Here is a 25742-nt window from a genome sequence, read left to right on the forward strand (position 1 = left end):
AGAGTGGAGCCCAGGGAGCTACCCACGCGGTGCCCATTGAAGACATAGGCCAGCTCATCAGCTCCCAGCTCCACGTCAGGCCGCAGCTCAGGCCTCGCCCAGCCCACTCGCATCTCGCCGGTGGTGACTGCCTCAAACTCGAAGTACCAGCGGCCGCTCTGCACCACATAGGATTTCTCTGCCCTGAAGATGCGCACCCGGTCCCAGCGAGACTGGCTCTCCACCAGACCTACAAATGGGGCCAGGCAGAGTCAGAGAGGCTGGGTTGGTGGCAGAGACCAGGAAAGGTAAGGGCCTTTGGGGGGCTGGGAGGAAAGGGACAATTCTTGGTGTTAGGGAAGAACTGGGGAATCTCAGAGCAGTCACAGAGAGGCAGGAGGGACCTACTGAGACTTCTCCTCCATCCCTTTGCAGTCAGAGCTTCACAGAGGAACTAGTGACAGAGGCATGGAGGAAGAAAGTCGGGTCAGTCACGGTCATGGTCTGGGGTGAAGGGTCAAAATTAAGGTCAATGGTAAGAATCAAGGGTTGAGAGTAAGATCAGGAAGAGAGAGTCAGGGTCAGAGAGGGGATAGAAATTGCGGCTGGGGTCAGGGGTTAAGAAATTGAAAGTTGAGGACCACAGTCAGGGTTGGGGGTTGAGGCTGGGATTGGGGGCTCAGTGATAGGTCAGGAGTCAAGTTAGGAGTAGGGATTAGAGGCTCCATGTTATAGCTATAGTCCAGAGGTTAGGAGTTAGGGGTCGTAGCTGGGGGTCAGGAATTGGAGTCAGGGTCAGGGTTAGCGCTCACTGGTTCCTGGTCTGGCTGTTCAGTGTTGTAGCTGTAGCCCAGGCAGGGCTTGAGTCAGGTCAAGGTCAGTGGTCAAGATCAGGTTCAGGGTCAGGGACAGAGTGTCAGGGCTGGGGGGAGAGGGTCAGTGCTGTAGATGTAGCCCATTGAGAGGCGAGTTGGGTCAGAGATCAGGAGTCAAGGGCCGGGATTGGGGTCCGGGTAGGAGTCAGGGTCAGGGGCCTGTGGTCAGCACTCACTGGGCTCCTGGTCGGGCGGCTCAATGTTGTAGCCGTAGCCCAGCAGGGTGCGCACGGCCTGGCAGAGGCTGTCCCGGTTGCTGCGCTTGGTAGCCTCGTCCAGCAGGCGGTAGGGCACAAGGCGAGGGTTCCGGCGTGCAGGGATGTCCTGCACAGAGCTGTAGGTCCAGCCCTGGGCCACTCGGTCTCGTGCCCACACATTGTGTCCGTTCTCCGCCAGCCGGTCCACCAGCATCGTCTGCGCGGGCGTCAGTCTCACGTGGCTCAGGTCCAGAGGCGCCGGCTTGTACCCATTGCTCATCATGTACCTGCGGGTGTGGCGGGGTTCGGTGGGACAAGACCCTCACCTCCACTTCTAGGCTCTGTGCTATGGGCTCCCTGACTTCTGACCCTTGTCCTTCGGATTCCATGATCTTTAGCCTTGAGCTTTGAAATTTCTGACCTTTGGTCTCTGACATCAGGGTTCTATGACTCCCTTAAATAAGCTTTGATATACTCGACTTCTGACCCCAGGATCCTGTGACCGTAGCAAGGGCTTTGACTTCACTGACCTCTGGCCTCTGTGACCCCTTCATCTTGATTTTGGGAGCCTCATTTCTCACGCTGGAACTCTCTGACCCCTCACTTCTAACTTTGAGGCTTCTTACCTCTGATCCCAGGACCCTATCATTCCAAACTCCTGGCTTTGGAGTCCTTGACCTTTGAACCTTGGCATCTATCCCCAGGACCTCTGATCTCTCATCTATAATTTTAGGATCCCTTACTTACAACTCTAACAATTTCTCACCTCTTTCCATTGACCCCTGACCTCTAACTCAGAGATATTACCTCTGTTCTCTCATTTTCCCGGACTCCATGGCAGACCCCGACCCTGGGTCCGACTCACTCCCACTCTCACTCTGGAATGTCTAACTCCGCATTCCTGACACCTCCCCAGGACACTCACCACTGACTCCAGAGCCCCGACCCCTGGTCCTATGACCTCCACCCTAACCCACAGCCCCTTGGTTTCTGACCTTAGCCTCCTCCCACCGGCCCTCAATTGCTCCAGCCCTCACCATGGCATCCCCGGCCCCCTACTCTCTTCCCCAGGTGGGGCCCGGGCCGCCCACACTCACGTCTTGGGGAGTTTTGTCTTCTTCAGGTTGTCTTCCGCCTTCTCGTCCGCCATGCCCACGTGGCAGCCCAGCGCCAGCAGGGTCCTGGGGCGGGGGGTGGGGGCAGGGGGACAGGGTTACCCCACGTGGCTCCCCTGCCGCTGGCGTCCTCTCCCCCAGCCCAGCTCCCCTCATCCCCCAGCCCCTGTCAGCTCTGTCTCTGGGTCACTAGCTCTCTCCACCTCTCTTGTTCTGGTTTTCTAGGCATCTGTCCCGTCTCTCTTGGTCTTGGTGTCTGTGTCTCTCTGGCTCCTGACTCTCCCTGTTTCACTGTCGCTGTATCTCTTTGACTGTGTTTGTCTTTTCCTGTCTGCTTCTTTCCTTGTCTCTTTCTCTCTCTTTCACTTGCTGAGCATCTCTCTCTCTTTTTTTTTTTTTTTTGTGGTACGCGGGCCTCTCACCGCTGTGGCCTCTCCTGTTGCGGAGCACAGGCTCCGGACGCGCAGGCTCAGCGGCCATGGCTCACAGGCCTAGCCACTCCGCGGCATGTGGGATCTTCCCGGACCGGGGCACGAACCCGCGTCCCCCGCATCGGCAGGCGGACTCTCAACCACTGCGCCACCAGGGAAGCCCTGAGCATCTCCCTTTATGCCTCTGTCTCTTACTTGCCCCCTGTCAGTTTCAGCCTCACAATCCCAGTCTCCCTCTCTCTCTCTGCCTCCCTTTTGTCTCTCTCTCTCTGTCTCTCTCAGTCTCGGTCTCGCTCCCCCTGTCTCTCCTTGCCCCCCGCCCAGCGGTCAGGCCCGGGTCCCTGCTCCCTGGTCCGCCCCTCACTTGAGCGTCTCCCCCGACATCTGCAGGTTGTAATTCCTCTCGGGCTCCGGCAGGCTGTGGAAGTCCACGAGACACGGGTGCAGCCTCTTATTGTCATCCCGAACCTGGAGAAACTCCAGAGTCAACTCCTCGGTTCCCCTTCCCTCCCCAGGACTCCCAGACTGTGACCCCTGGCCTCCCTGACCCGTTCTGCCACCCAAGGAGCCCCCGGTGTCCCAAAGTCGCTTCCCCCAGCCCCCAGCCCCTCCCAGTTAGTGAGCAGTTGTCACTCCACCACAGCCAGCCTAGCCTCTCCCCACCCCCCGCCGCGCTGCAGACAGCCCCCTCACCGGGCCGTAGGTCCAGCCCTGCTCAATGCGAGTCAGCGCCCAGAGTTCATGGATGTTCTCCGCCAGTTTCTCCCGAATACCCTCCAGATGGGGAGGCAGGACAATCTGGGGGCAGGTGACATTTGTGAGGTCCCTGCATCCCCTCCAGTCTGCGTCGTGACCCCTCTTCCCGAGAACACGTGCGAGCCCTGAGCAGTTCCCCAGAGAGCTCTGACCTTTCCTACTGCCGAGCCTTGCTCCCCATCACCTCACCCTGCCTCCAGGGCTGACGTCCAGCTGCGTAAGGACTTAGCATCCTCAGAATTAAGGAACTATCTGGGAATGGGTCTGTCTCCCCCTGTGGACTGGGAGCTCCGTGAAGGCAGGGCTGGGGCTGTCTCTGTCTCCAGCATTTTCCCAGCCCTGTCCAGCCCAGAAGGGGATGCTCGTGAAATGTTTGCTGAATGAATGGATGCGTCTCTTTCCTTCTCTGTACGATGAGAATCAGAACAATATTAACTCATGACACTTACTTTATAAGGGTTCAGTGAAATCATTTACATAAACTACTAAATGCTATATACAGTGGACCCTCAAACAATGTGAGCTGGAACTGCGCGGATTTTTTTTCAATCAACATACACAGTACCTGTATTTTCATTTTACAGATCTTTCAATTAACTAAGTGTGGGGAAAAGCTTGTGTTTGATTAGAGATCACAAGATGCGGAATCAGAAGAACCAGGGCTTGAGTCCTGATTCTATCCGAACTATTTTAGCTTCCTGCCCTAGGGTGTGTCATTTACCAATTCCTTTGTTTTTAAGACAGAGAGAGCCGTGCTGGGACTTGCGACTGTGCCCCTAACCCTCCCACATAGTTTCTATAAATACGTGGCACATGGTAGGTGCCTAGTCATGTTTAGATTGTTGGTGTTCTGCAGGCAGAGATAATGATGGTTGGACCAGGGTGGGATGTGGGGGGAGAAGGGATTGGGAGAGGTGGAGTGGACAACCCCTGAGGCTGCCGGGTGGGTGGGGGAGGGGAAGGGAGCCATCCAGGAGGAGGCCCAGGGCTCTGGCCTGGCTACAGGGGGGTGGCAAGTTCACCCCTGCAATAACATTACTACTACCAATAATGACAGTAACTCTACTGAGTACTTACTATTTCCTCAGGACCATGCTAAGCACGTCACATATATTAATTCATCTAACCTTCACAACAATGCTAGAGGGAGGTTCTCTCATTCCCCTGTTTTCCTCAAAGGTGAGGGAACTGAGGCACAGAGAAGTGAAGCCGCATGCCCACGGTGACATGCTGAAAGTCAGACCCTTGTGATCAGCCTCTTAAACAGGACTTATATTCCCTCCTATAGGGACATGCCTGGAGGAAAGGTGGGGAGCTCAGACTGGGATAGGCGGAGTGAGAGAGGTGTGGAATAGAAAAGATGCCCAACAAATTGTGGTGGATAAGATCACAGGCTTTGGGATCAGACTTCCTGGGCTCAAATGCTGTGTGACGTGCACAGGCTGCTTAACCTCTCTGGGCCTCACTTTCCTCAGCTGTATATTGGGGGCAATAATAGTCCTTTTTAGGGAATTCCCTGGCGGTCCAGTGACTAGGACTCCGTGCTTTCACTGCTGAGGGCCCAGGTTCAATCCCTGGTCGGGGAGCTAAGATCCCACAGGCACTCGGAGCAGCAAATAAATACTTTTTAAAAATTAAATAAATAAATAACAGTCCTTTTTTTTTAGGGGACTATACTGAGGACTCCCTGAAACCGAGATTCTGCCTTGAGAGAATCCTTTGCCTCCTCTCTGCCTCAGATTCCCCACCTGTTAAACAACAGGGTCCCCAGCTTCCAGCTCAGCTCCCCATCTCCCTGGCTCCTAAGGGAGTCTGCCTCTCCAAGAAACCCTTGTAGAGCAGGCAGTACCTGGACAGTGTCCACAGGGCAGGGTACAAAGTCGGTGTGTGAGAGGCAGCGGCTGGGGCCCACCAGGTGGGGCCCCCGGGGCCCTTCCCGCCGATACTCCTTGATGGGCTCCAGATGGAGTCGCTCTCGCGGGAGCACAGCCTCATGACAAGGGGCATAGCCAGGCGGAGGGAGGAACTTGAATTCGCCATGGCGGCCACCAAGGAGGAACCGCACCCTAGGTGGGAGAGTGGGAGTCACTAGTGAGGGCAGTGTACAGAGGAGAGTCTGTACTTAGTGGGGGGAAGGGAGCAATCTTGGGATCAGTGGAAGGTTCTGGGGAGACCTGAGGTCACTGGACAGTCATAGGGTCATGGAGGTCATTTAGGAGTCAGGAAACTCTAAGGTCAAAGAAAATGCTGGAGGTCAATAGGAATCTTTGGAAAACCAAAAAAGGAAAGTGGGGTCAGGTCACTGGGGAGTTAATCCAAGGTCATGGGAAAGTCCTTTGGAGGAGGTCCTGGATCAACAGAACATCTAGAGATACCAGAAGGTTTGGGGGAGACCAAGAAGAAGGTCACTTGGAAGTCACTGAGAGTCTGGTGTAACCTTGAGAAAATCATAATCGCCACTGAAATGGTGAGTAAGTCATTCACAGAGGTTGGGGTCACTGGGAAAAGATTGGGCTACTGAGAGGTCTCTGAAGTAACTGTGGTCGTTGAGAGGTCACTGGGAAATTATGGAGCTATTAGAATATCGTTGGGAGATGCTGGGGTCATTGGGAAGTTAAGAGCATGGAGTCATTGGGAGGCTTTGTGGTCATTGGAAGATCACTGTCAGATTCTGGAATCATCTGGAGGTCACTGGAATGGCACAGAATCATTGGGAGAGTCAGAGGTCATCTGGGAGGTCACTGGAAGAAACTTATTAATCATTAGAAGGTCATTGTGAAATTTGGGGGACACTTGGGGTGAAGCTGACATCATTGGGAGGGTCTGGGTCATTGGGAGGACACTGCGAGTGTCTGGGATCATGTAGAGGTCACTGGGACCTTCGTGTAGGGGTCTGGCCCGTCAGTCCTGAGAGAAGGCTGCTGGGTCCTGGCCCCATAGAAGGCCATGGCGTGCTTGCAGAAGCTGTCTCAGGACAGTCCCAGGTCTGGGGACTGGCCAGGGGGCTGGGGCAAGTCCTTACTTGACACCAGCTGAGAAGCTGACAACGGGGAAGAAGAGCCCATCAAGGTTGAAGGCCTCGAAGACACCCTGCACAGGACAGCCATTGATGCGGAAGGAGATGGACGGCACGCTGAGGTCCAGGCAGCAGCTGACCACGTCCTCGGGGGCCAGGAGGTGCTGCCCTGGGGAAGTCACCAGGCGTGGCACGTGTCCTGCACCAGGATCACCAGGGAGAAGTCAGAGGTCCAATGGAACCAATGGTCTCAAGAGATAAGGGCAGGTATTAGAGGATCCTATAGGGTCTGGACCCTAGCGACTCTAAGGTCAAGAGATTAGAGGCAGAAGTCAAGTTTCCCCTGAGGTTAGGTTCCTGAGAGGTGTGGGGGTCAAAGATTAAAGTCATCTTGGAGTTAGGATTCTGTAACCTTTGGGGGCGTAAGTCAAAGATCAGAGATCATAATAATCGGGGCAGTTCTCTGGGCTCTCTAGGGTCAGAGATCTGACATCCTCTGGGGTCAGAGCTCCGGAGGCTATGAAGAAACAGGTTCGAGCCCAGATTCTGAAAGCTCTAGGGTTAGGGTCTTGGGAAATGAGGAGTAAGGGGTCAAAGTTAGCCTGTTTGGGGGTCAGGATCCCAAGGCATGTGGTGAGAGCCTAGAAACCCTGGGTCAATGGTCAGGGTTGAGGGTCCCCTAGAAGGGTCCAGGTACCTGTCCAGAGATGTAGCCCATCAAAGCCGTAGGAATAGAGGTCATCGCCGACCCCGTTGCCGCCCCAGCCCTCGCCGCCCCCAGGGTACGGGCTGTAGCCCTCAGTGAGGGCCCAGCCCACCCGCAGGTGGGTGGCCTGAGCTGTCAGGAATGGAGCCACCTCGTCCACCATCACCTCAAAGTACCATTTGAGGTACTGCGTGGAGCCCTCTGCTCGGCCCACAAAAATGTTGGGGCGGATGCTGTAGGAGAGACAGGACAGGAGAGGAGGATGAAGGAGAGATGGAGAGGAGATCCAGGCTAGTGGGGGGGTGGGAGAGGAAGGGAGAAAGACAAAGATATACATACACAAGAAAAACAGAAAAGCAGAGACACAGAAACAGAGAGAGAAAGCAGAGACAGAGACGGACAGAGAGGCATCAAAGGACAGAGAAGAGAGAGATGGGAGAGAGACCAGGAAAAAGAGATGGAGGAGAAATAGAGACAGACAGATGAAGACAAAAAGAGCAAACACAGAAAGAAAGAGGGAGGAAGAGACAGAGGCAGAAATGGAGCAGGGAGAGAGGACAAGAGGAATGAGAAGCCAGGGATGAGCTGGGGACAGCTGTGGGGACCGGGGTGGGAGATGGAGGAAGGCCCATCCACCTGGGTGTGGAGTCTGAGTCAGGGAGGGGATTGCGAGGTTCTGAGTTCTGGGGTCAGGGTTAGGGGCCAGACCTGGTGACAAAGTTGATGAGGTTTGTCTGCAGCAGAAGCTCGCGGCCAGGGAGCAAGTTCTCAGTAATGAGATCTTGGTTGGAGCGCACGGCCACGCCATTGCACACACACAGGGAACACAGCACGTCCAGCACCTGGAGGTCAAGGTCAGAGGTCAGGGTGTGAGGGCACCTGGGCGGGGGGTGGGGTGGGGTGGGGGTTGTCCATGGAAGACCCAGAGTGGGAAACCAGAAGGATGATATGCCAGGATGGGAGATAGAGCTTTTGACTGAGAAGAGGTGGTGAAAGTGGGAGGTCAGGGGTCACAGAGAGAGATCGGAGTCAAAGAGAAACATCAGGCAAGAGGTGGGGGCCGTATGAGCTGGGATAAGACATCAGCAATGTAAGAAAAGAGAGACTGAGGAATTCCCTGGCGGTCCAGTGGTTAGGACTCTGAGCTTCCCTGGGTTCGATCGTTGGTTGGGGAACTAAGATCCCGCAAGCCACATGGCTTGGCCAAAAAAAAAAAAGACTGGGGTAAAAGGTCAGAAGTCAGTAGGAAGAGTGAAAGGGTCGGTCAGGGAGAGAGCACAGGGATAAAGATGAGGTTTAGATCAGTGGAGGTTGCAAACTTGTGTCTTCAGGGGCCAGGTAGATAATGTAAATATGTGAAGTGGTTAGAAACAATTCAGTGGGAACCAGTAGCACTTGGGGCAAACTGGAGAGTGTCTATGCAGCCCCCCTAAAGGCTACAAAATTAGAAATTGAAAAAATACTTCAACGAGATAACGAAGCACATCTGTGGCCCAGAACCCATTTAAGAACCATGAGTTTGAGACCTTTGTGTTGAGATGGAAGCTTGTGGCAGAGGAGTCCAGGTAAGAGATAAGATGGGGAAATGGGGGCAATTCGAGGGCCATGGGGAAAGGTCAGGGTTCAGCATTCAGGGGATAAGAGGTCAGGGGTAAGAGGCCAACCTTGTGGTTCCTCCCGTGCTTGTCCAGGAGGGAGATGATGGACTTGATGTGGTTCTCCTGGATGATGTTCAGGACCTCGGGACTCTCAATCAGGACACAGTACAGCACCTCCAGGATCCCTGCACAGGGATCAGAGAGAGGTGAAGTGGCTGCAGCCCTCCCGTCCCCGCAAGTCCCCGTCCCCTCCGCCTGGGTTCTCCTACCTGAGGAGGCCTCCAGCCGATCCAGCTTGCTGACCAGCCAATCCAGGTTGTTGGAGAAGAGGGCACAGTTGGCACGATTGCCACGGATCAGAGAGGCTGAGGGTGGAGAGAGGGGTCAGACCCAGTAGGACTGGGAAACTCGGGTGCTCTAGGGGGAGTCCAGTCCGAGGCCCCTCACCCAGAATTTCATAGAGCAGGTTCACAATCTCTTTCCAGGACTCGGCTGCCTCCTCCCCGGCAAATTCGGCAAAGTGGGCAGCAGTGGTGTAAACATTTAGGCGGTCGATGCAGTTCAGGACCAGGGAGAGCATCCCCTGGGGTAGAGAAAAGAGGGGGTTTCATCACAGGAATCCCAGGCCCTCCCTGCCTTGCCTTTCTTGGACTTGCTAATTCATATTCCTTCAACACCTAGTGACTGGGTGTCCCTAGATCGAAACCAGAGCCACCTGTGTGCACCCGCACTCCCAACTCCCTTCTTTCCTCCTCGGCTCTCCAGACCTGGCCTTGTCGCACTCTGCCTCTGTCCCCAGCATAATACATCCCTATTAACATCCGGACTGAATCTGTGTTTCTCCTTCCAGTATTTTCTTTCCTTCCTTTCCACCTCCAAGGACCCTACTGCTGGTCCCACTGGCCCAGCTCACTTTCCACACCAACCACCAGAGAGATTTTTGCCTTCTGTCTCTTTCTTTTTTTAAAAAACATTTTAACCTTTTGTCTTCTTTTATTTTGAATTATAACAGACATACAGAAAAGCACATAAAACATATACGGTCTAGGGCTTCCCTGGTGGCGCAGTGGTTGAGAGTCTGCCTGCCGATGGAGGGGACAAGGGTTCGTGCCCCGGTCTGGGAAGATCCCACATGTTGCGGAGCAGCTGGGCCCGTGAGCCACGGCCTCTGAGCCTGTGTGTCTGGAGCCTGTGCTCCGCAACGGGAGAGGCCACAGCAGTGAGAGGCGTGTGTCCCGCAAAACAAAAAACAAAAAACAATAAAATATATACAGTCTATTCTTGCTTTTCGTAGTAGTTAGGTTCTGTAAAGTCGCTGTGAGCACTCAGTGAATCCTGAGAACCAAGGCTCCCAGGGGAAACACAGGGGCTTTCTCTGAGTCTCTGAGCACAACATTTTCATCAATCAATCAATACACACTCTCGTTTTATGTGCGTTTCTGTTTAAAGACACTAATTTAATAGATGTTGTTGATTCATTAACATTAAACTCACAACCAACAGCACTGTAACTCACGCTTCAATGAAGCTTTTCTTTAACACATATTTTCTCAGTAAGGCACATCACAGCCTTCTTGCACTTAGGAACAGTAGACAGCGCTTCGCCACTGTGCTTAGGGGCCATTTTAATCAGTGAAATTAACAAAAAGCACAAAAATGTGAAAAGCGTGGCACTAAATACACCACAAAGAGGACACTTGTTTACAGGTGAGAGTTGAAATAACAAGGCAAATTGTCGCCTTGTTCAACCTCAACTGGAAACACAACATCAAATGCCTTAAATTTTTTGCCTCTCTGCACATGTCCACAAATGACTACAAATATTCTGCAAGCATCGATTTGGAGGTTACAAATAAATTTTAGCAAGTAGGCATATTTGCAAATACAGAATCTGGAAATAATAAAGATCAAATGTATATGGCTTAACAAATAAATATGAAAGAACACTTGTGTAACCATGACCCAGGTCAAGAAAGAGAGCATTGCTAGCCTCCCAGAAGTCACCTCGATGCCCCTCCTGTTACACAACCCTCTCTGCTAGGGATAACCGTTATCCTGACTTTTATGGAAATCCTCTCCTTGTTTTTCTATTTTTACTACCTATGCATGCATTCATAAACAGTCTAGTAAAATTTTGCCTGTTTTTGAACTTGAGATGTACAGTAAGTATTCTTTTGCACATGGATTCTTTTGCTCAACATTACTTTAAAAAAAATTTTTTTTTTCTGTTTATTTATTTGGCCGCACTGAGCGGCTTGCAGGATCTCAGTTCCCCGACTAGGGATCGAACCGAGACCTTGGCAGTGAAAGCGCCGAGTTCCAATCACTTGACCACCAGGGAATTCTCTCAATATTACGCTTTAAGGTTAAGAGCATTGTTTCATGGGGGTGTCATTTGCTCATTTTCATTGCTGAGTAGTGTCCATAGCCATCATACGGATATGCCACATTTGTGGATTCATTCCAGTGGTGGTGGACAACTGGGCTGCTATGATAATTGTTGTATCTATATCCTGGGCCCGTAGTAAGAGATGCAGTGCATCGTGGTAGACAGCACAGCCAGCTGGAGTCACACACAGTGGCTCTGCCCCTAACTCGTTGTGACTTTCAAAGACCTAACCCTTCTGTGGCTCCCAAACCGCAAGTCCTCATCACGGCCTGGCCTTTGTCACCTCTCTGTGCTCATCTCCTCCCACTCCTCCCCTAGCTCACCCAGTTCCAGTCATCCCGGCCTCCTCACTATTCTGGAAGCTGCCAGGCACACTCCCACTTCATGGTCCGTGTACTTGCTCTGTCTCCTCTCTGTCCCTCCCTCAGGTGTACACATGGCTGCCTCTCTTCATTCACGTGACCCTCCCTGACTACTGTATTTTAAACTGCAACAACCCCAGCACTCCCTACCGCTGCCTTTTTTTTTTTTTTTAATATTTATTTATTTGGCTGCGTAGGGTCTTAGTTGCGGGACCTAGCTGCAGGATCTTTGTTGCAGCATGCAGGATCTTTCGTTGTGGCACGTGGGCTTCTCTCTAGTTGTGGCACGCGGGCTCCAGAGCACACAGGCTCAGTAGTTACAGCACGTGGGCTCTAGAGCGCACAGGCTTAGTTGCCCCGCGGCATGTGGGATCTCAGTTCCCCCACCAGGGATCGAACCCGCGTCCCCTGCTTTGGAAGGTGGATTCTTAACCACTGGACCACCAGGGAAGTCCCTGCCCTACTTTGTTTTTCTCCTTATCATCATCTAATATACCACATAATCGTCCTATTTTATTGCTCATTTATCCTCCCGCCCCACGTCAACTCCACAAGGACAGGAATTTTTGTCTGTTTTCTTGACAGCTATATCCCCCCTGGTATATTTGTTCAGCAATGGCTGTTATCTAATCTCTCTGCACCTCAGTGACCCATCTGTAATATGGGAATTACAACCCCCCATGGGGTTATGGGGAGGATGTCAGGTATATAACACCCATAACACACAGTAAGGGCTAAATTCAAAGTAACAATAACCACTGACACTTATATAGCATCTACTCTGTGCTGCTACTGTTCTAAACACTTTGCATATACTAATCCCACTCCATTAGTAAGTTTTGTTGTTGTTACTATCATCATTTCTAGGTCTGCCACCCCCATCACAATGGAAGCCCCTGGAGAGGAGCAGGGCCAACTTGGAAGACTTTAAATGAACATGCTCCCCAATCACCCCGAGGAGACAGCAGACCCCGGACCTTTGTACAGTCCCAGTTTTCCACCCCTCTCGGCCCCTCGCACTCAGACTCCGTGCTGAGCGGAGCCCACCACGTCTCCTCTCATAACACACAGACCCCCAGCCTCTGACCCAAGCTGGGGTCGCGCCCAACACTATCCTCCCACCCAAAAGCCCACCTCTCTGGCCCTGCTTCCCACCATGCCCCACTCTGGTTCTATCCTCCCACTCCGCAGGCCCTACCCCTACAGTCACCGCCTCCTGAGTCTAGTAGCTCAGCCTCGGGCTTCTTCCCAGGCCTTTCCTCCACTGACTTGCCTTGGCCCAGAGCTTACCTTCACCCCGCCCCGTCCTCCCAGGAGAGGGAACAAGTCCTGCCCCCGCCGTCAGGCTGGGGTTCCACTTTGCTCTCACAGGCCCCGCCCCTCACCAAGGCCTCGCCCACCAACCCACGCCGGACCCGCTTCAAGGCTCCGCCCCTTCGCGTGTCCCCTACGACCCGCCTCCCCGCCCTGTTCACCCAGGCCAGGAACTTCCTCCTGCCCCTCCACCTGCCCCGCCCCCTCTCAGACCACTGCTTCCCCGGGTCCGGCAGGCTCCGCCCCTCTGAAGGCTCCGACCCCGCGCCCACAGACCCCGCCCCCCCGGGCCGCGCCCTCACCTCCTCCTGGAAGAGGCTCTGGCGGTTGCGCAGGCTGCGCAGCTTGCCCTGCTTCTCCTCGTGCTGCAGCTCCTCGGAGGGTGGCTCGAAGTAGCCGATGAGGTCCTGCAGGCTCAGGATGACGCCCTCGAGAGGCAGTGCTGTGCCAGCCGGAGACCCCGAGCCCCTCGGCTTTCCGCTGAAGCTGTCCAGGCCCCTGCGGAGACCGCGCACGTATCAGTGAGGGTCCGTGAACACTGTGAGGGTCCCGCCCCCACCCACCCCCGGTCCCTGCCAGACTCCCACAGACACACCTATTTAACAGAGAGAGTGAGACGCAGAGAAGGAAGGGCATTGATTGGCCCGAGGTGACCCAGTGGCCAAGGGCAGAGCTGCGCCTGGGACCCCCGCCTGTGTAGGGACAGGTCATGAAAGCAGAGGTCAGGGCTAGGGAGGTCCAGGGTCGAGGGTGTCAGGGGTATGAAGTCAAAGTCATAGCTGTCGAGGTCAGATTAGGGGTCAAGTATGTAGAGGTCAGGAGTCTGTGTATGTGAGAGGTGTGAATGTCAGAGGTAGAGATTAAATGGTCTGGCGCATGAACACCAGGAGCGTGGGGTCAAGGTGTGGCCTGGCCCCCAGGGCAGAGCGGGCCGGGTGGCTCACTTGATGAAGTGGTTGTAGAGGCCGCCAGTGCTGTAGATCATGCGGGCGGCCTGGGACTCCTCCTGCTGACAGCGGGTCAGTGACAGTGCGTCGTCCATGTGGCCTTCCTGGTGCAGAATGGCCTGACAGTGGTGGGAGAGAGACGTCAGGAGGGGCTCAGCCAGCCAGGGCCATGCTCCCCAGACCTCCACCCAGACTCTAGCCCCCAAATTGCCCCCATCCTCTACGGAATCTCTCTGCCAGCTCCGCCCCCAGTCCCTCTTCATCTGTCCCTGTGTCTTTCATTCTCAACCCCTCTCTCTTTTTCCCCCCTCTAGGTCTCTCCTCTCACTCTCTGTCTCTGTCCTCTTTGTTTCTGTCTGTCTGTCTTTGTCTCTGTCTCTCTGTCTCTCTCACGCCTATCCCATGCTCTGTCTCTCCCTCTCTGTTGCTATGTCCATCTCTCTCTCTACCTCTCTTTCCTTTTTTTTTTAACATCTTTATTGGAGTATAATTGCTTTACAATGGTGTGTTAGTTTCTGCTTTATAACAAAGTGAATCAGTTATACATAAACATATGTTCCCATATCTCTTCCCTCTTGCGTCTCCCTCCCTCCCACCCTCCCTATCCCACCCCTCTAAGTGGTCACAAACCACCGAGCTGATCTCCCTGTGCTATGCGGCTGCTTCCCACTAGCTATCTATTCTCTGTCTTTCTTTCTCTCTTTCTCTGTCCCTCTTTGATTCTCCCTCTCTCTCCCTCTCTGTCTCTCTCTATCTTGTCTTTCTCCAGGCCAGACCCCTCTCCATTTGTATCTACTACTGACTTAACATCCCCCCACCAGAAAGCTCTAATGGCACCCCAAATTTAACATGTCCCAGACAGAATGCCTGAACACCTTTCTGGGAGGTGAGACCATCATGGCTGCCGGCTTTCCCCTGAGCTGACCTCCCCAGGACCCCATCCAGTCCAGCAGCTGTAAATACCGTCCACCTGCTGACGACTCCCACATTGCCCTCTCTGGCCCAGGCCCATCTCTACATCCTCTGCTGTTGTATCCAACTTCAGCCTCAGTTTTCACAAACAGGTGCCTCCCTAGTCTTCTCACTGATTCGCTCAGCAAGTCTATTGAGTGGCTCTGTTCTAGGCATTGGGGCCCATCCTCCTGAGCTGATACTTGGCTGTCCCTGACTCAGTTAACGGCACTTCCCTCCTTCCAGCTGCTCAGGGCAAAAAAGGACAAAAATCATGGTCTCATCCTCAGTCCCTCTCCCTCTCACCCTGATATCCAATCTGTCAGAAAATCCTGTTGGCTCTGCCCTCAGAATACAACCAGACTCTGCCCCCTTTCCTCACTCCACAGTCCCCACCCTGGTGCTGTCCACTGTCATCCTCCACCTGTACCAGTGCAGACCTGCCCTGGTCTTCCTTCTCCAGCTCTGCCCACCCCCGTAGTCTGTTCCCATAAGCAGCTCAAGAACCCTGTGAACCTGAATCAGGGCACCACCCCCCGTGCCCTGGCCTGCTCAAGGCTATCTTGCGGCTCCCTCTCACCCAGAGTAAAAGCCAGGACCCTCCCCGGTGGCCCACAAGGCTCTACCTGATCTCTTCCCGTCCCCTCTCTGTCCTCATCTCCCACGACTCACCCCTCGCTCACTCTCCTCCAGCCGAACTAGATCTCCGTTCAGTGATTGCAACAGACCAACCTCATCCCAACTTCAGGGCCTTTGCACCTGGTGTTCCCTCTGTCAAAAGTAGCTTTCCCACTGTTTGGTTGTAAAACTGTGTACTTCATTAGAGAGGGTTTAGTCACAGTGTCTGAGCACAGGGAAGGCAGGGAACAGGTCTGTATAGCTCAGCTATTTGTCCACACATACATCCACAACACCTGGGGTACTCAATAATTGGCTGAATGTTATTCTGTTATTATTCTGTTATTCTGTTATTATTCATCTTTTTCTCTCCACCTCTGTCTTTCTTATTTCTGTCTCTCTGTCTCTGTCTTTCTCTATTTGTCTGTCCCCATGTCTGTCTATACTCCTCTCTTTCTCTTCATATATGTATTCTTTCTTTTTTCCTGTCTCTCTCAATCTCAGTTTCTCTCTCAGTCTTTGTCTTTCTCTCAATCCCAACCTCAAACTCCTAAAGGCTCAAGCATCATCACCCCCAGTGCCCTTCCTGCCCCAGCCTGTACCCCACCCCTTCCCTCTGCCAGGTGCCCACCTTCTTCTTGAGCACGCCGAGCCGCAGGGCCTTGGGGTCTGGGGCAGCATAGGTGAGCCACAGGCCTGAGGCCACGTGCTGCACAAAGCACAGGGACTCCCCATATTTGATTTCAGGGGGGCCCATGCCCTCCACATCCCGCTTGGGGGCCGTATCCAGCTTCTCCTACAGGGGCAGGGGACAGAGGTCAGCCTCCTCTGCTTGTGCATTTAATGGGGGATTCCCCCCCAAGAGACTGCAGAGTGGTGGGGGGCTGGGGCGGGATTTGGGGTTCCAGCTGAGGGAGGGTATCCTGACCCCACCGACCTTGGAGATTCGGAAGCAGAAGGAAGTGGCCTTGGTGTGGGCCTTGCTGGCGTCAACCACCACTAGGCCCTGGTCCTCAATGAGTGCCAAGTACCGCCCGGTGGTGACATGCCGGATGCGGAGTGGCTGGCCCCAGCGCAGGTGGCTCCCACTCCAGCTGCAGAGGGTGAGGACGAGGGAGAGGTCAGAGGCCCCCCAGTTCTCCCATGGACACCATAGTCTTGGTTGAAACCTCCTCAAGCCCTCAGCCCTGTTCCAGGGTGCCCAAATCTTCCTTGGAGCCCTCAAATCCTTCTTAGGACCCCCAGCCTTCCTTTAAGAGCCCCAATCTTCTCTCAGGCCCTCACCACTTCCTCAGGGCTGCCCAGATGATTTCAGTGTCTCCAGTTTTCCCAGATCTGTCATTTTCTCCCCTCCTTTCCCCACAGTTTCACTCGAGACCCTGATCTCTCCCTCAGGAACCTCCACTACCCCCAAGACCTCTTTTTCCTCCAGGATTCTAGGACCCTGGGGACCTTTATTGCTCTCTTAGGCTCCCCAGATTTTCCCTCAAAACCCTCCAGTCTCTTCCTCAGTTCTTCCTTCAAGACACTCTTCTCCTCCCAGGGCCCCCAGGAACCCCTAGCCCCTCCCCCAGCCTGCCTCCTCTGCCCCTGACCCCTACCTGATTCTCAGTGGCTCCAGTCTCCAGAGGGAGCGGGCGTGGGTGCACACAGATCCCCCCTCATAGTAGACAAGTCTGGGTACATGGAAGAGAGTGAGGTCAAGAGTTCAAGCTCCAGCCCCCCAGAATCTGATCCCTAATCCTAGGGTTCCAGGACCCCCTAGCCAACCTTTGCCATCCCCCTTCTGGCCCGAAGACGCCAGACCCTCTTGTCCCCAAGCCCAGACCTGCGCTGGTCATCACTGTCAGCAGGAGAAATGGTCAGACATTCATCCATGTGTCCATGAAAGAGGCGGAGGACGTGGCCCCCAGTCACATAGCCTGGACAGGAGCAAAGGAAAGTGGTCGTTGGGAAGCTGGAGCCCCAGAAAGGCCTGGGAGCCATAGTGGAGTTTGCAGGCCCTGCTTCTGCCCTGTGCGAAGCCGGGAGCTGGGTTTGGGGGTCTGCAGATGGAGATCTGAGTTTCAAGGTACAAAGTTGTAGTCTGAGATTTGGGCCTGAGATTTGGGGTCTGAGGTTGGGGATCTAGTGTTGGGGGTCTGGGTGTGCAGGGCTGGGGCTGGGAGGTTTGTGGGTCTGGGGTTTAAAGGTCTCAGTTTGGATTTTCGAGGTTGGCTTCAGAGAATGTCATTAGAGATTTGGGTCTAATGTTCCCCGATTCTGAGGTTTGAGTTCCAGGGCTTGATATGGGGGTCTGGGTTTAGAGGTATGACGATGGAGTCTGAAGTCAGGGTCTGAATTTCAAGTGTTATTTTGGAGGTCTGAGGCTGGTATCTGAGGTTTGAGGTCTGAGGTTTGGAAGGCTTAGCTCTGGGGTCTGAGTCTGGGGAGATGTGAGCTTTGTCGTAGTTAGAAGTTGGCGGGTCTGAGTTTCGGGGTCTGAGATTAAGGCCTGAGTTTCGAGATTTGTGGCGTGCATCTCAGCTTGGGTCCGGCTTAGGGCTCTGAGGTTTGAGGTGTGAGAATTGGGTTCAAAGTTTCGGGTTCATGCTTTAGGGACTCAGCATGGGGGTCTGCAAACGGGGAGATGATTTTGGAGATTTGAGGTTAGAGTTGGAGGTGTGAAGTCGATTGGCTGAGGTTCGGGGTCTGAAGTAGGGCTCTTAGTTTGGGATCTGAGTTTGAATTTGGGGGGCTGAGGTCCCATGTGCTTGTCATCTGAGGCTTGGGGTCTGAGGGATAAGCTACACATTCTATGTTCTAAGCTTTGGGTCTGAGTTTAGGGGTCTGACCTCCAGGACCTGAGTTTGGCATGCGAGCTTTGGGGTCTGAATTAGGAGTCTGATACTGAGTTTTAGGTTTCGAGGTCTGAGCTCTAGGGTTCCAGATTGGTGGTCAGTTGGAGATCTAAGTATGAGGGTCATAATTTGGAGATCTTGGTTTGGGGTCTGAGGGGCAATGTTGAAGGTCTGTTTTGGGGGTCTTAGGTTAGGGGTCAGAGGTCTAGGGTCCTCACCCTCTTCACAGCCAGAGCAGATGGGGTTCATGTTCCACAGTGTCTGCATGAAGGAGGCGTCAACCTGGAGCTCCCCACTGGCCGTGGACAGGTGCTGTGGGCAACCAGGATGTGGTGGTCAGAGATAATGGGGGGTGAGCAATAGTTCCAGAGTGAGTCAGAAACCAAGGGTGGAAGCCAGGAAACCAGAAGACAGGAGACCAAAAATTACAGGTCACAGATCAAGAAACAGAGATCGGGCTTCCCTGGTGGCACAGTGGTTGAGAGTCCACCTGCCGATGCAGGGCACACGGGTTCGTGCCCCGGTCCGGGAAGATCCCACATGCCGCGGAGCGGCTGGGCCCGTGAGCCATGGCCACTGAGCCTGCGCGTCCGGAGCCTGTGCTCCACAACGGGAGATGCCACGACAGTGAGAGGCCCGCGTACCACAAAAAAAAAAAAAAGAAAGAAAAGAAACCGAGATCAAGTCAGGAAATGGGGCGTCAGAAACCAGAAATTGGATGGAAACTGGAAATTGGGAGTCAGGACGTTGGGGCCAGAGACCAGGCAAACCAATGAGGAGGAGATGGGGTGGATCCCGTGTGCCCCCAGCCCCAGGAGCAGTAGGAGCTGTGGTGAGGGAGGTGCTACTCACCAGGTAGCGCTCAGAGGAGACGCTGACGAGGATGAGGTCATCCCCAACTCGGACCTTCTCTCCTTCCGACCTCTGCTTGGAGGCCGGGTGTGTCGTCCACCAACAGGCCTCTCCTATGGGTGGGGGTGGGGTGAGGGCTGCCCAGAACGCTCTTCCCCAAGGCATTCCCAGCCACGGAGCCTCCCAAGCCCTCCGTCCCAAGCTCTCCTCTTAGTGCCCCCAACTCTCTGCCTCACAGTCCCCCGTTCCTGTCCTCAGACTCTCTGCCTGCTTGCCTGAGTCTCTCTGTTCAGAATGTATTCATCCACACCCCCAGACTCTCAGCCCCAAAGGCCCCCATCTTTGCCCCTGGAACATCCCCATGCCCGCTCCCGGGGTTCTGCAGACCTTCTGAATCCCAACTCCCTGCCTGCGGCATCCCCATCGTAGCCCCTCCCTCCAGCCCCTGCACCTGTTGCGTCCTCCTGCAGTCCCACGTCGAAGGCCAGCTTGTCAGTCATGGAGCGGGAGGTGGTGAGGCAGCTCAGGTACTAGGGTTGTAGAGGGGAGTCAGCCACCCGGCGGGCGTTGCACTCCCTGGCCCCTGCCGCCGCCCCGGCCCCTCCTGGACGCACTTACCATGCCGCTGTGCGAGTGCCGGAGCAGGATGGCATGGCCATACAGGAGTGTCCTGTGTCCCCCACCCTGGGACGACTGCAGGGGGCAGGGGAGGACACAGAGTGAGAATAGACCCCCCTGAAACATCTGGCCTATCTCAGGTGGGAATACACTTCCCAGAAGACACCATGCTCGGGCCTGGATGCGAAGAAGCCTCAGCTCAGACCCACAACAGAGTCTCTGCCTCAGGTTCCCTGCTTCCAGGGGAAGCAAGGTCTGTGTCTCTGAGAAGCCTGTGGGTGGGGTGTTTTCTATTCCCCCAAGCCCACTCTGTCCTTCAACCTGTTAACCAGGCCCCAGAGTCACTCAGGGGGCTGAACCCCTCTTCCAGAGGTTCAGATACCTGGGGTCACTCAGGGAAGCCCCCGTATCTCGTGTTCCACAGACTTTAGCTCCCTCTGCTCTCACCTGTCATAACACAGCTGTGCACCGGTACTGTCCTACCAGCTGTTAAACATTGGAGCATCACCCACAGGGACCTGCCCTGTGCTGCCACACACCCCCGGGCCCAAGAAGACTCTGCGCCTCTTGGGAGTGGGTGGGTACACCCAGCACTCGACGGCATCATGCCCCCCATCCCAGCTCTCACATGCCCATGCTCTGAGGGGGCCATGTGATGGGGCCACGTGATCACATGGTGGACCCACCATGTGGGTCCAGAGGGGACTCACACTTGGGATGGAGGGAGGTGATGAGGGGAGAGGTCCCATGCGGAGAAGAGCTAGGAGGGTCGGAGGAAAGGATGGAAAAGAGGAGAAAGGAGCAGGTGGGAGAACAGGGGCTCAAAAGCCCCCACCCCCTTCCTTCCTTCCTGCCTGGCCTGTTCTGGGTTCCACAGACCCTGACAACCGGGGTGGGGAAGAACCCCCAGCCCCTGTGTGCAGGGTGTGGACCCAAGAGGCCCACCTGGGGTCAGGAGAGGTGGCAAGGACAGATGACACCCAAGGCCAGACCTACCCACTTATCCAAATTGAGGGCCTGTGGGGGGCAGGGCAGAGAGAGGAAGAAGAACAGATGGTAAATGACCCCCAGGTCCTCCCACCCGTCCCTGCCACCCATCCCAGCTGGGTGGGAGCCTCACCTCCACGCCGGCCTCCAAGGTGTTGGCCAGCATCTCCTGCAGGGCTCGGACGGACAGGGACTGCTCCAGGACGAAGCAACAGATGGCCAGATCGGGGGGCACATTCTGGGGGGTGGGGAGATGTGAACGGGGGACCTGAAGGCTCCAGAGTGCTGGTGCACGCCCTGCCCCTAGTCTAAATACCTACACCCCTTAGAGACCCAGACCCGACCCAGCCCTCCAAGAAGCCCTGCCCTCTGCCTCCCGCTTCAAACACCCTGAATTCGCACCAACATCCCAGAAGACACCTCTGCTCTGCCTCCTGCCTCACACCCCTGTACCCCACCCGAACCTCACAGAAGTTTCCACAGCACACCTAATCCCATAGGAAGCCTCAGGCCCTGTCAGACGCATTCCATCCGACTCCGGGAGCCCCCTCCTTGCCCTCCCGGCAGAAAACGCAAATCTCTCCAACCCCAAAGGAAGCCCCAACTCCCGCTGTAACGAGCAGACAGTCCCAGCTCCTGCCCTCTCCCTCAGACACCTGTGAACACTGCTTCAAAGTCCCAGGAGCAAGGCCCCACCTCACACCTCCCGCCTCAGGCTCCCACCCAGGCACCTCAAGCACTTAGACACCCTCCCCCTTGGACCCAAGACTCTCTGCCCACCTCAGGCCCCTGGCCTCCTCCCCCGTCAAACTCCAGGTCTCCTCCCTCTCCCAGCCTCCGCCCCATCCCCCCAGGTCACCTCCTCCCTCAGAGCCTGAGTTCACCTCAGCCTCAGACCCCAGGATCCCCCCACCTCTCAGCCTCCAACCCCCTCCCCAGTCAGCCCCCTGCAGGCACCCCCTGACCCTCTAGGCTGTTCTGCTTTGGATTGAAGACCCTCTGCCCCCTCAGACACCTGCCTCCTAAGACCCCCTGCCCCTCCCTCCTCAGACCTCCACCCACCTCAGACCTCTGCCCCTTTCCCCCGTAAGCCCCCTCCCATTTTCTCTCCTATCAGCACCCCCTTCAGATCCCCTCTTCTTTGAACTCAAGACCTTCTATCTCCTTAGACCCCCCTCCCTCTTCCCCCAGGACCCCAGCTCCCCTCCTCAGACCTCCAGCCCCCTTTCCCTCTTAGCCCCCCTCCCTATTCCCCTTCCTGTCAGCATCCCCTCTCCAGACTCCCAGACCCCTCTTCTTTGGGCCCCAGGCTCTCTGCCCCTCAGGCCCCCCTCTTCCTTCCGTCCTGCACAGACCTGGGCATTGCTGGTGGGCTCCAGGAAGCAGAGGCGGTTGCCGAAGCCCTCGGCAGCCAGGCAGAGCTTGAGCTGCTCCTTGAGCACCATGGCGCTGCACTGCAGGACCATCTCGTCGTCCTGGGGACGGGCAGAGGGTCAGGGTGGGGGCCCGCATCCCACCCGCATCCCGCAGACACTGTACCATGGGCCACCCACCTGGCCCTTTCTCCTCGTGAAAAAGATGTGACTAATAATAGCCACCCTCGCCATTTATCAAGTAGGGGCCCGTGTTGAGCACTGTACATGCTTCTAACATCCCCATGAGATCCAAGCCAGTGGCATCCCCACGTTAAAATGGGGAAACTGAGGCTCCATGAGGGGACATGGCTTGTCCAAGGCCACACGGCTGATAAGAGAAGCAGCTGGGATCTGAACCCCAGTCCAACTGACTCCAGAGGACTCCCAGGTGGGGGTCCACAAGGTGAGTCACTGGAGGGTGGAAGATACGAGTGCCTCAAGTTAAATGGCTTTTAAGTTCAGCCTTATCTAATTATTCTTTTGTGTGTTATTTTAATAGTAGCTCTCATTTAAGGAGTGCTGTCTAATGACTCCTGAATGCAGTGCCAGCGTCTGGACTGGGTCCTGGATGGAGGGGAAATGCCATAAAAGACGGTATAGAGACGAGTGGTGAAAGGTGAAACAGACTGTGAATTAGATGATGGTATCATAGCCGTACGAAATCTCCCGATTTTGATAACTGTGCTGTGGTTTTCTGAGAGACATCCCTTGTTTTTTTAGGAAACAGACACTGAAGGATTTAGGGGTTAAGGGTATCATGTCCACAGCTAACTCTCAAACAGCTTAGGAAAAAAATAGGGAGAGAGAGGGAGGGAGAGATGGAGGGAATGATAAAGCAGACATGCTACATCCTAACCTTTGGGGGAAATGACTGAAGGCTACATGGGAGTTCTCTGAGGTAACCTTGCAACTTTTCTCTAAGTTTGAAATAATCTCGAGGGTATTAATTAAAATTTTAAGTAAAATAAACACCCTTCTGAGGTAAGTCCTAGTATGTGAACCTGTGGAAACAGAGGCCTAGAGAGGTGAAGTGATTTGCCTGAGGTCACACAGCCGGCGCAGCTTGTGGGATCTTAGTTTCCCTTGCAGGGTCTTAGTTTCCCGACCAGGGATCGAGCCCACACCCCCTGCAGTGGAAGTGTGGAGTCTTAAACACTGGACCACCAGGGAAGTCCCAATATGCCACTTTTAGAACGTTAGACCACCTCTTGATATGTTAGTAGAATAGCCCATGTTACATTCATAACTAATATAAATGTATGTGGGGGTTTGCTCCACATTTTTACTGATAGAGGTTTCAATCAAAATTGATGGGGAAAAAAAACAGATGGAGACCGCAGTGATTAACCACAGTTAAGACAGTGATTATTCCATTTTACAGCAAAGGAAACAGGTTCAAGGAGGCTAGGTGTTGTGCCTGAAGTCACACAGACTCCAGCCCTTCCAGCAAATCCTGGGCTTCACCCCACACAGGCAGCCCTCATTCTTTCTGTCAGCCTGGGAGGAGGGAGAGAGAGGCCCCAGGACTGCTCTGTCCTATTACCCCCATCCCCGACATCTTGGCATATGCCGTGTATTCACAGGGATCATACAGCTTGCATTTATTAAGTACATACTCTCTGCTACACCTCATGCTCAGGGCTTTACATTCATCTAATAGACACTGATTAAGCATCTGCTATGTGCCAGGCACTGATCTAGGCACTGGATATAGAGCAGCGAATAAAGCAGACGAATTCCCTGTCCTTGTGGAGCTGACATCCTTGTGGGGGGAAATGCAATGAACAGGTGAATCAATTTATAATGTTAATTTCAGTGATAAGTTTATGGAAAAAATAACCCAGGGTGATGTAAGAGTTTGGGGTAGAGATGACATCAGTGAGGGGGGTGAAGTGACAGCCTCTCCAAGGAGGTGACATTTGAGCTGAGCCTTGTCTGAATAACAAGAAGGAATCAGGCCCGATCATCTCTGGAGGAAGAAAGTTCCTGGAAGAGGAGTCTGCCTGTGCAAAGGCCTGGGGCCGTGGGTGTTCAGAAAAAGCAAGGGAGACAGCCTGGCGCTGCTGCCATCAGGATCAAGGGAGAAAGTGGGAGGAGACGAGCCCAGAGAGATATTTGCATGGACCCATTGAATCCTTATGGTACATATTTTTGTCCCCATTTTCCAGATTGGGAAACTGAGGCTCAGAGAGAAAACTAAAAATCACTTGCCCAAAGTTAGGAAGCAGGCAAATGGCAAAACCAAGATATAAACCAGGGACAGGGAGCCTAATCCCTACACCAATGATTCTCTAACTTTCTCCTGCATCAGAATGAAGGGGGGTAGCCTGGTTAAAAATGCAACTTCCTTGCTGCCCCAGTCTCCCCCTCAACACCAAGAGCCTGATTCAGTAGATCTGGGGTCAGCAGGGAATCTGGACCATTAACCTGCCCCCAGGAGGTTTTGACATGGGCCATGCTTTGAGGAACCCCAGCCTGGGCAGGGCTGGATGTTGCCACCCATCAAAAGGAAATGAAATGAACTTGGGGACCATGCCCATCATGCTTAAAAAGTGAAATAAAAGTAGAGCAAGAACAGAAAATAGCAGCATGCCCCCTGTGTTCTAAGGGCTACCTGCATTTCATGAAACTTGTTTCAGTTAAAAATAGTTGTGTGTGGGGCTTCCCTGGTGGCGCAGTGGTTGAGAGTCCACCTGCCGATGCAGGGGACACGGGTTCGTGCCCCGGTCCGGGAAGATCCCACATGCTGTGGAGCGGCTGGGCCCGTGAGCCATGGCCACTGAGCCTGCGCGTCTGGAGCCTGTTGCTCTGCAACGGGAGAGGCCACAACAGTGAGAGGCCCGTGTACCGCAAAAAAAAAAAAAAATTGTGTGAATGCACCTAATTTGAGCATAATAGCATGAATTGGAGGCAACCCAAGTGTCCATCAGCAGGTGAACTGATAAACAAATTGTAGCGTATTCACACAATGGAATACTACTTAGCAACAAAAAGAAATGAATTCTTGATACACACTACATGGATTCATGTCAAAAATGTTACAGTGTGCAAAAGAAGCAGGACAAATGAGCATATATTTTATATGAAACACTAGTTAGTGACTTATGGGATCTATGGTGACATAAAGCAGAAGGGCAGGGTGATTCCTGCAAAGAGCCAAAGGGAACTTTCTGGGAAATGTTCTATTGATTATGATAGTGGTTACATGGGTGTGTACAGCTTGTCAACTGTAACGCCTAAAAGGGGTACAATTTATTGCATGTCAGTTATAGCTCTATTAGTAAAGTTGACTTTTTATAACGTATGTGAATATATGCATGTACTGGGTTGCAATATAAAATATATTTCTTACCAGTGGGATGAGATCCAAAAAGTTTGAGAAAACCACCACATAACCTCAGTGAAGTTCAGGAAAATGGACCCAGTCTGGGGCCAAGAGATGTCAAGGCCAGGCCTCTAGAATCCAACACTGGCTAGCCAGGCAAGTCTGAGCCCAGTTTTCCTCTTATGAAAGCAGGAGGGCTGGCCCCCAGGGGCATCCAGAGATAACACTTCCTGGCCTTAACCTTGGTCAGTGACTCCCACTCGGGCCTCGGTTTCCCTCAAAACTCCCAGGGAGATAAAGATAGGGCCCTACCTCAGAAGATAGGGCAGCAAGAATATAATTAGATGCCTCAGGAGGCTGAGGCCCTGGGCATGGGGTCTGACGTAGAGTGGCTGCTCAGGGGCTCAAGGCCATGGCCACGGTCTTATTAGGGCTTGGGAGGAGGGGAGAG

At 54.0% G+C, this 25742-nt stretch overlaps 1 protein-coding gene across 2 annotated transcripts in view; it reads right to left on the reverse strand.

The window, feature by feature from the left end:
• The window catches only part of RYR1 (ryanodine receptor 1), a 118158-nt gene that overhangs the window by 91025 nt on the left and 1391 nt on the right, over positions 1-25742 (reverse strand). For both annotated transcript variants that reach the window (XM_082676282.1, XM_082676281.1), the window contains exons 2-25: positions 21907-22026; positions 20685-20789; positions 19565-19639; positions 19398-19476; positions 18947-19059; positions 18313-18406; positions 17083-17176; positions 16856-16930; positions 16192-16348; positions 15886-16050; positions 13683-13804; positions 13041-13236; positions 9121-9256; positions 8943-9038; positions 8740-8858; positions 7784-7917; positions 7067-7308; positions 6376-6568; positions 5203-5419; positions 3291-3395; positions 2962-3065; positions 2149-2232; positions 1031-1338; positions 27-229 (exon numbers count right to left, since the gene is read on the reverse strand). In XM_082676282.1, the coding sequence (XP_082532408.1) occupies positions 27-229; positions 1031-1338; positions 2149-2232; positions 2962-3065; positions 3291-3395; positions 5203-5419; positions 6376-6568; positions 7067-7308; positions 7784-7917; positions 8740-8858; positions 8943-9038; positions 9121-9256; positions 13041-13236; positions 13683-13804; positions 15886-16050; positions 16192-16348; positions 16856-16930; positions 17083-17176; positions 18313-18406; positions 18947-19059; positions 19398-19476; positions 19565-19639; positions 20685-20789; positions 21907-22026 (3336 nt within the window). The remainder of the gene's footprint in view (positions 1-26; positions 230-1030; positions 1339-2148; positions 2233-2961; positions 3066-3290; positions 3396-5202; positions 5420-6375; positions 6569-7066; positions 7309-7783; positions 7918-8739; positions 8859-8942; positions 9039-9120; positions 9257-13040; positions 13237-13682; positions 13805-15885; positions 16051-16191; positions 16349-16855; positions 16931-17082; positions 17177-18312; positions 18407-18946; positions 19060-19397; positions 19477-19564; positions 19640-20684; positions 20790-21906; positions 22027-25742) is intronic.

Source organism: Grampus griseus (genome assembly GCF_964374135.1).
Source record: "Grampus griseus genome assembly, chromosome: 19".
Lineage (NCBI taxonomy): Eukaryota > Metazoa > Chordata > Mammalia > Artiodactyla > Delphinidae > Grampus > Grampus griseus.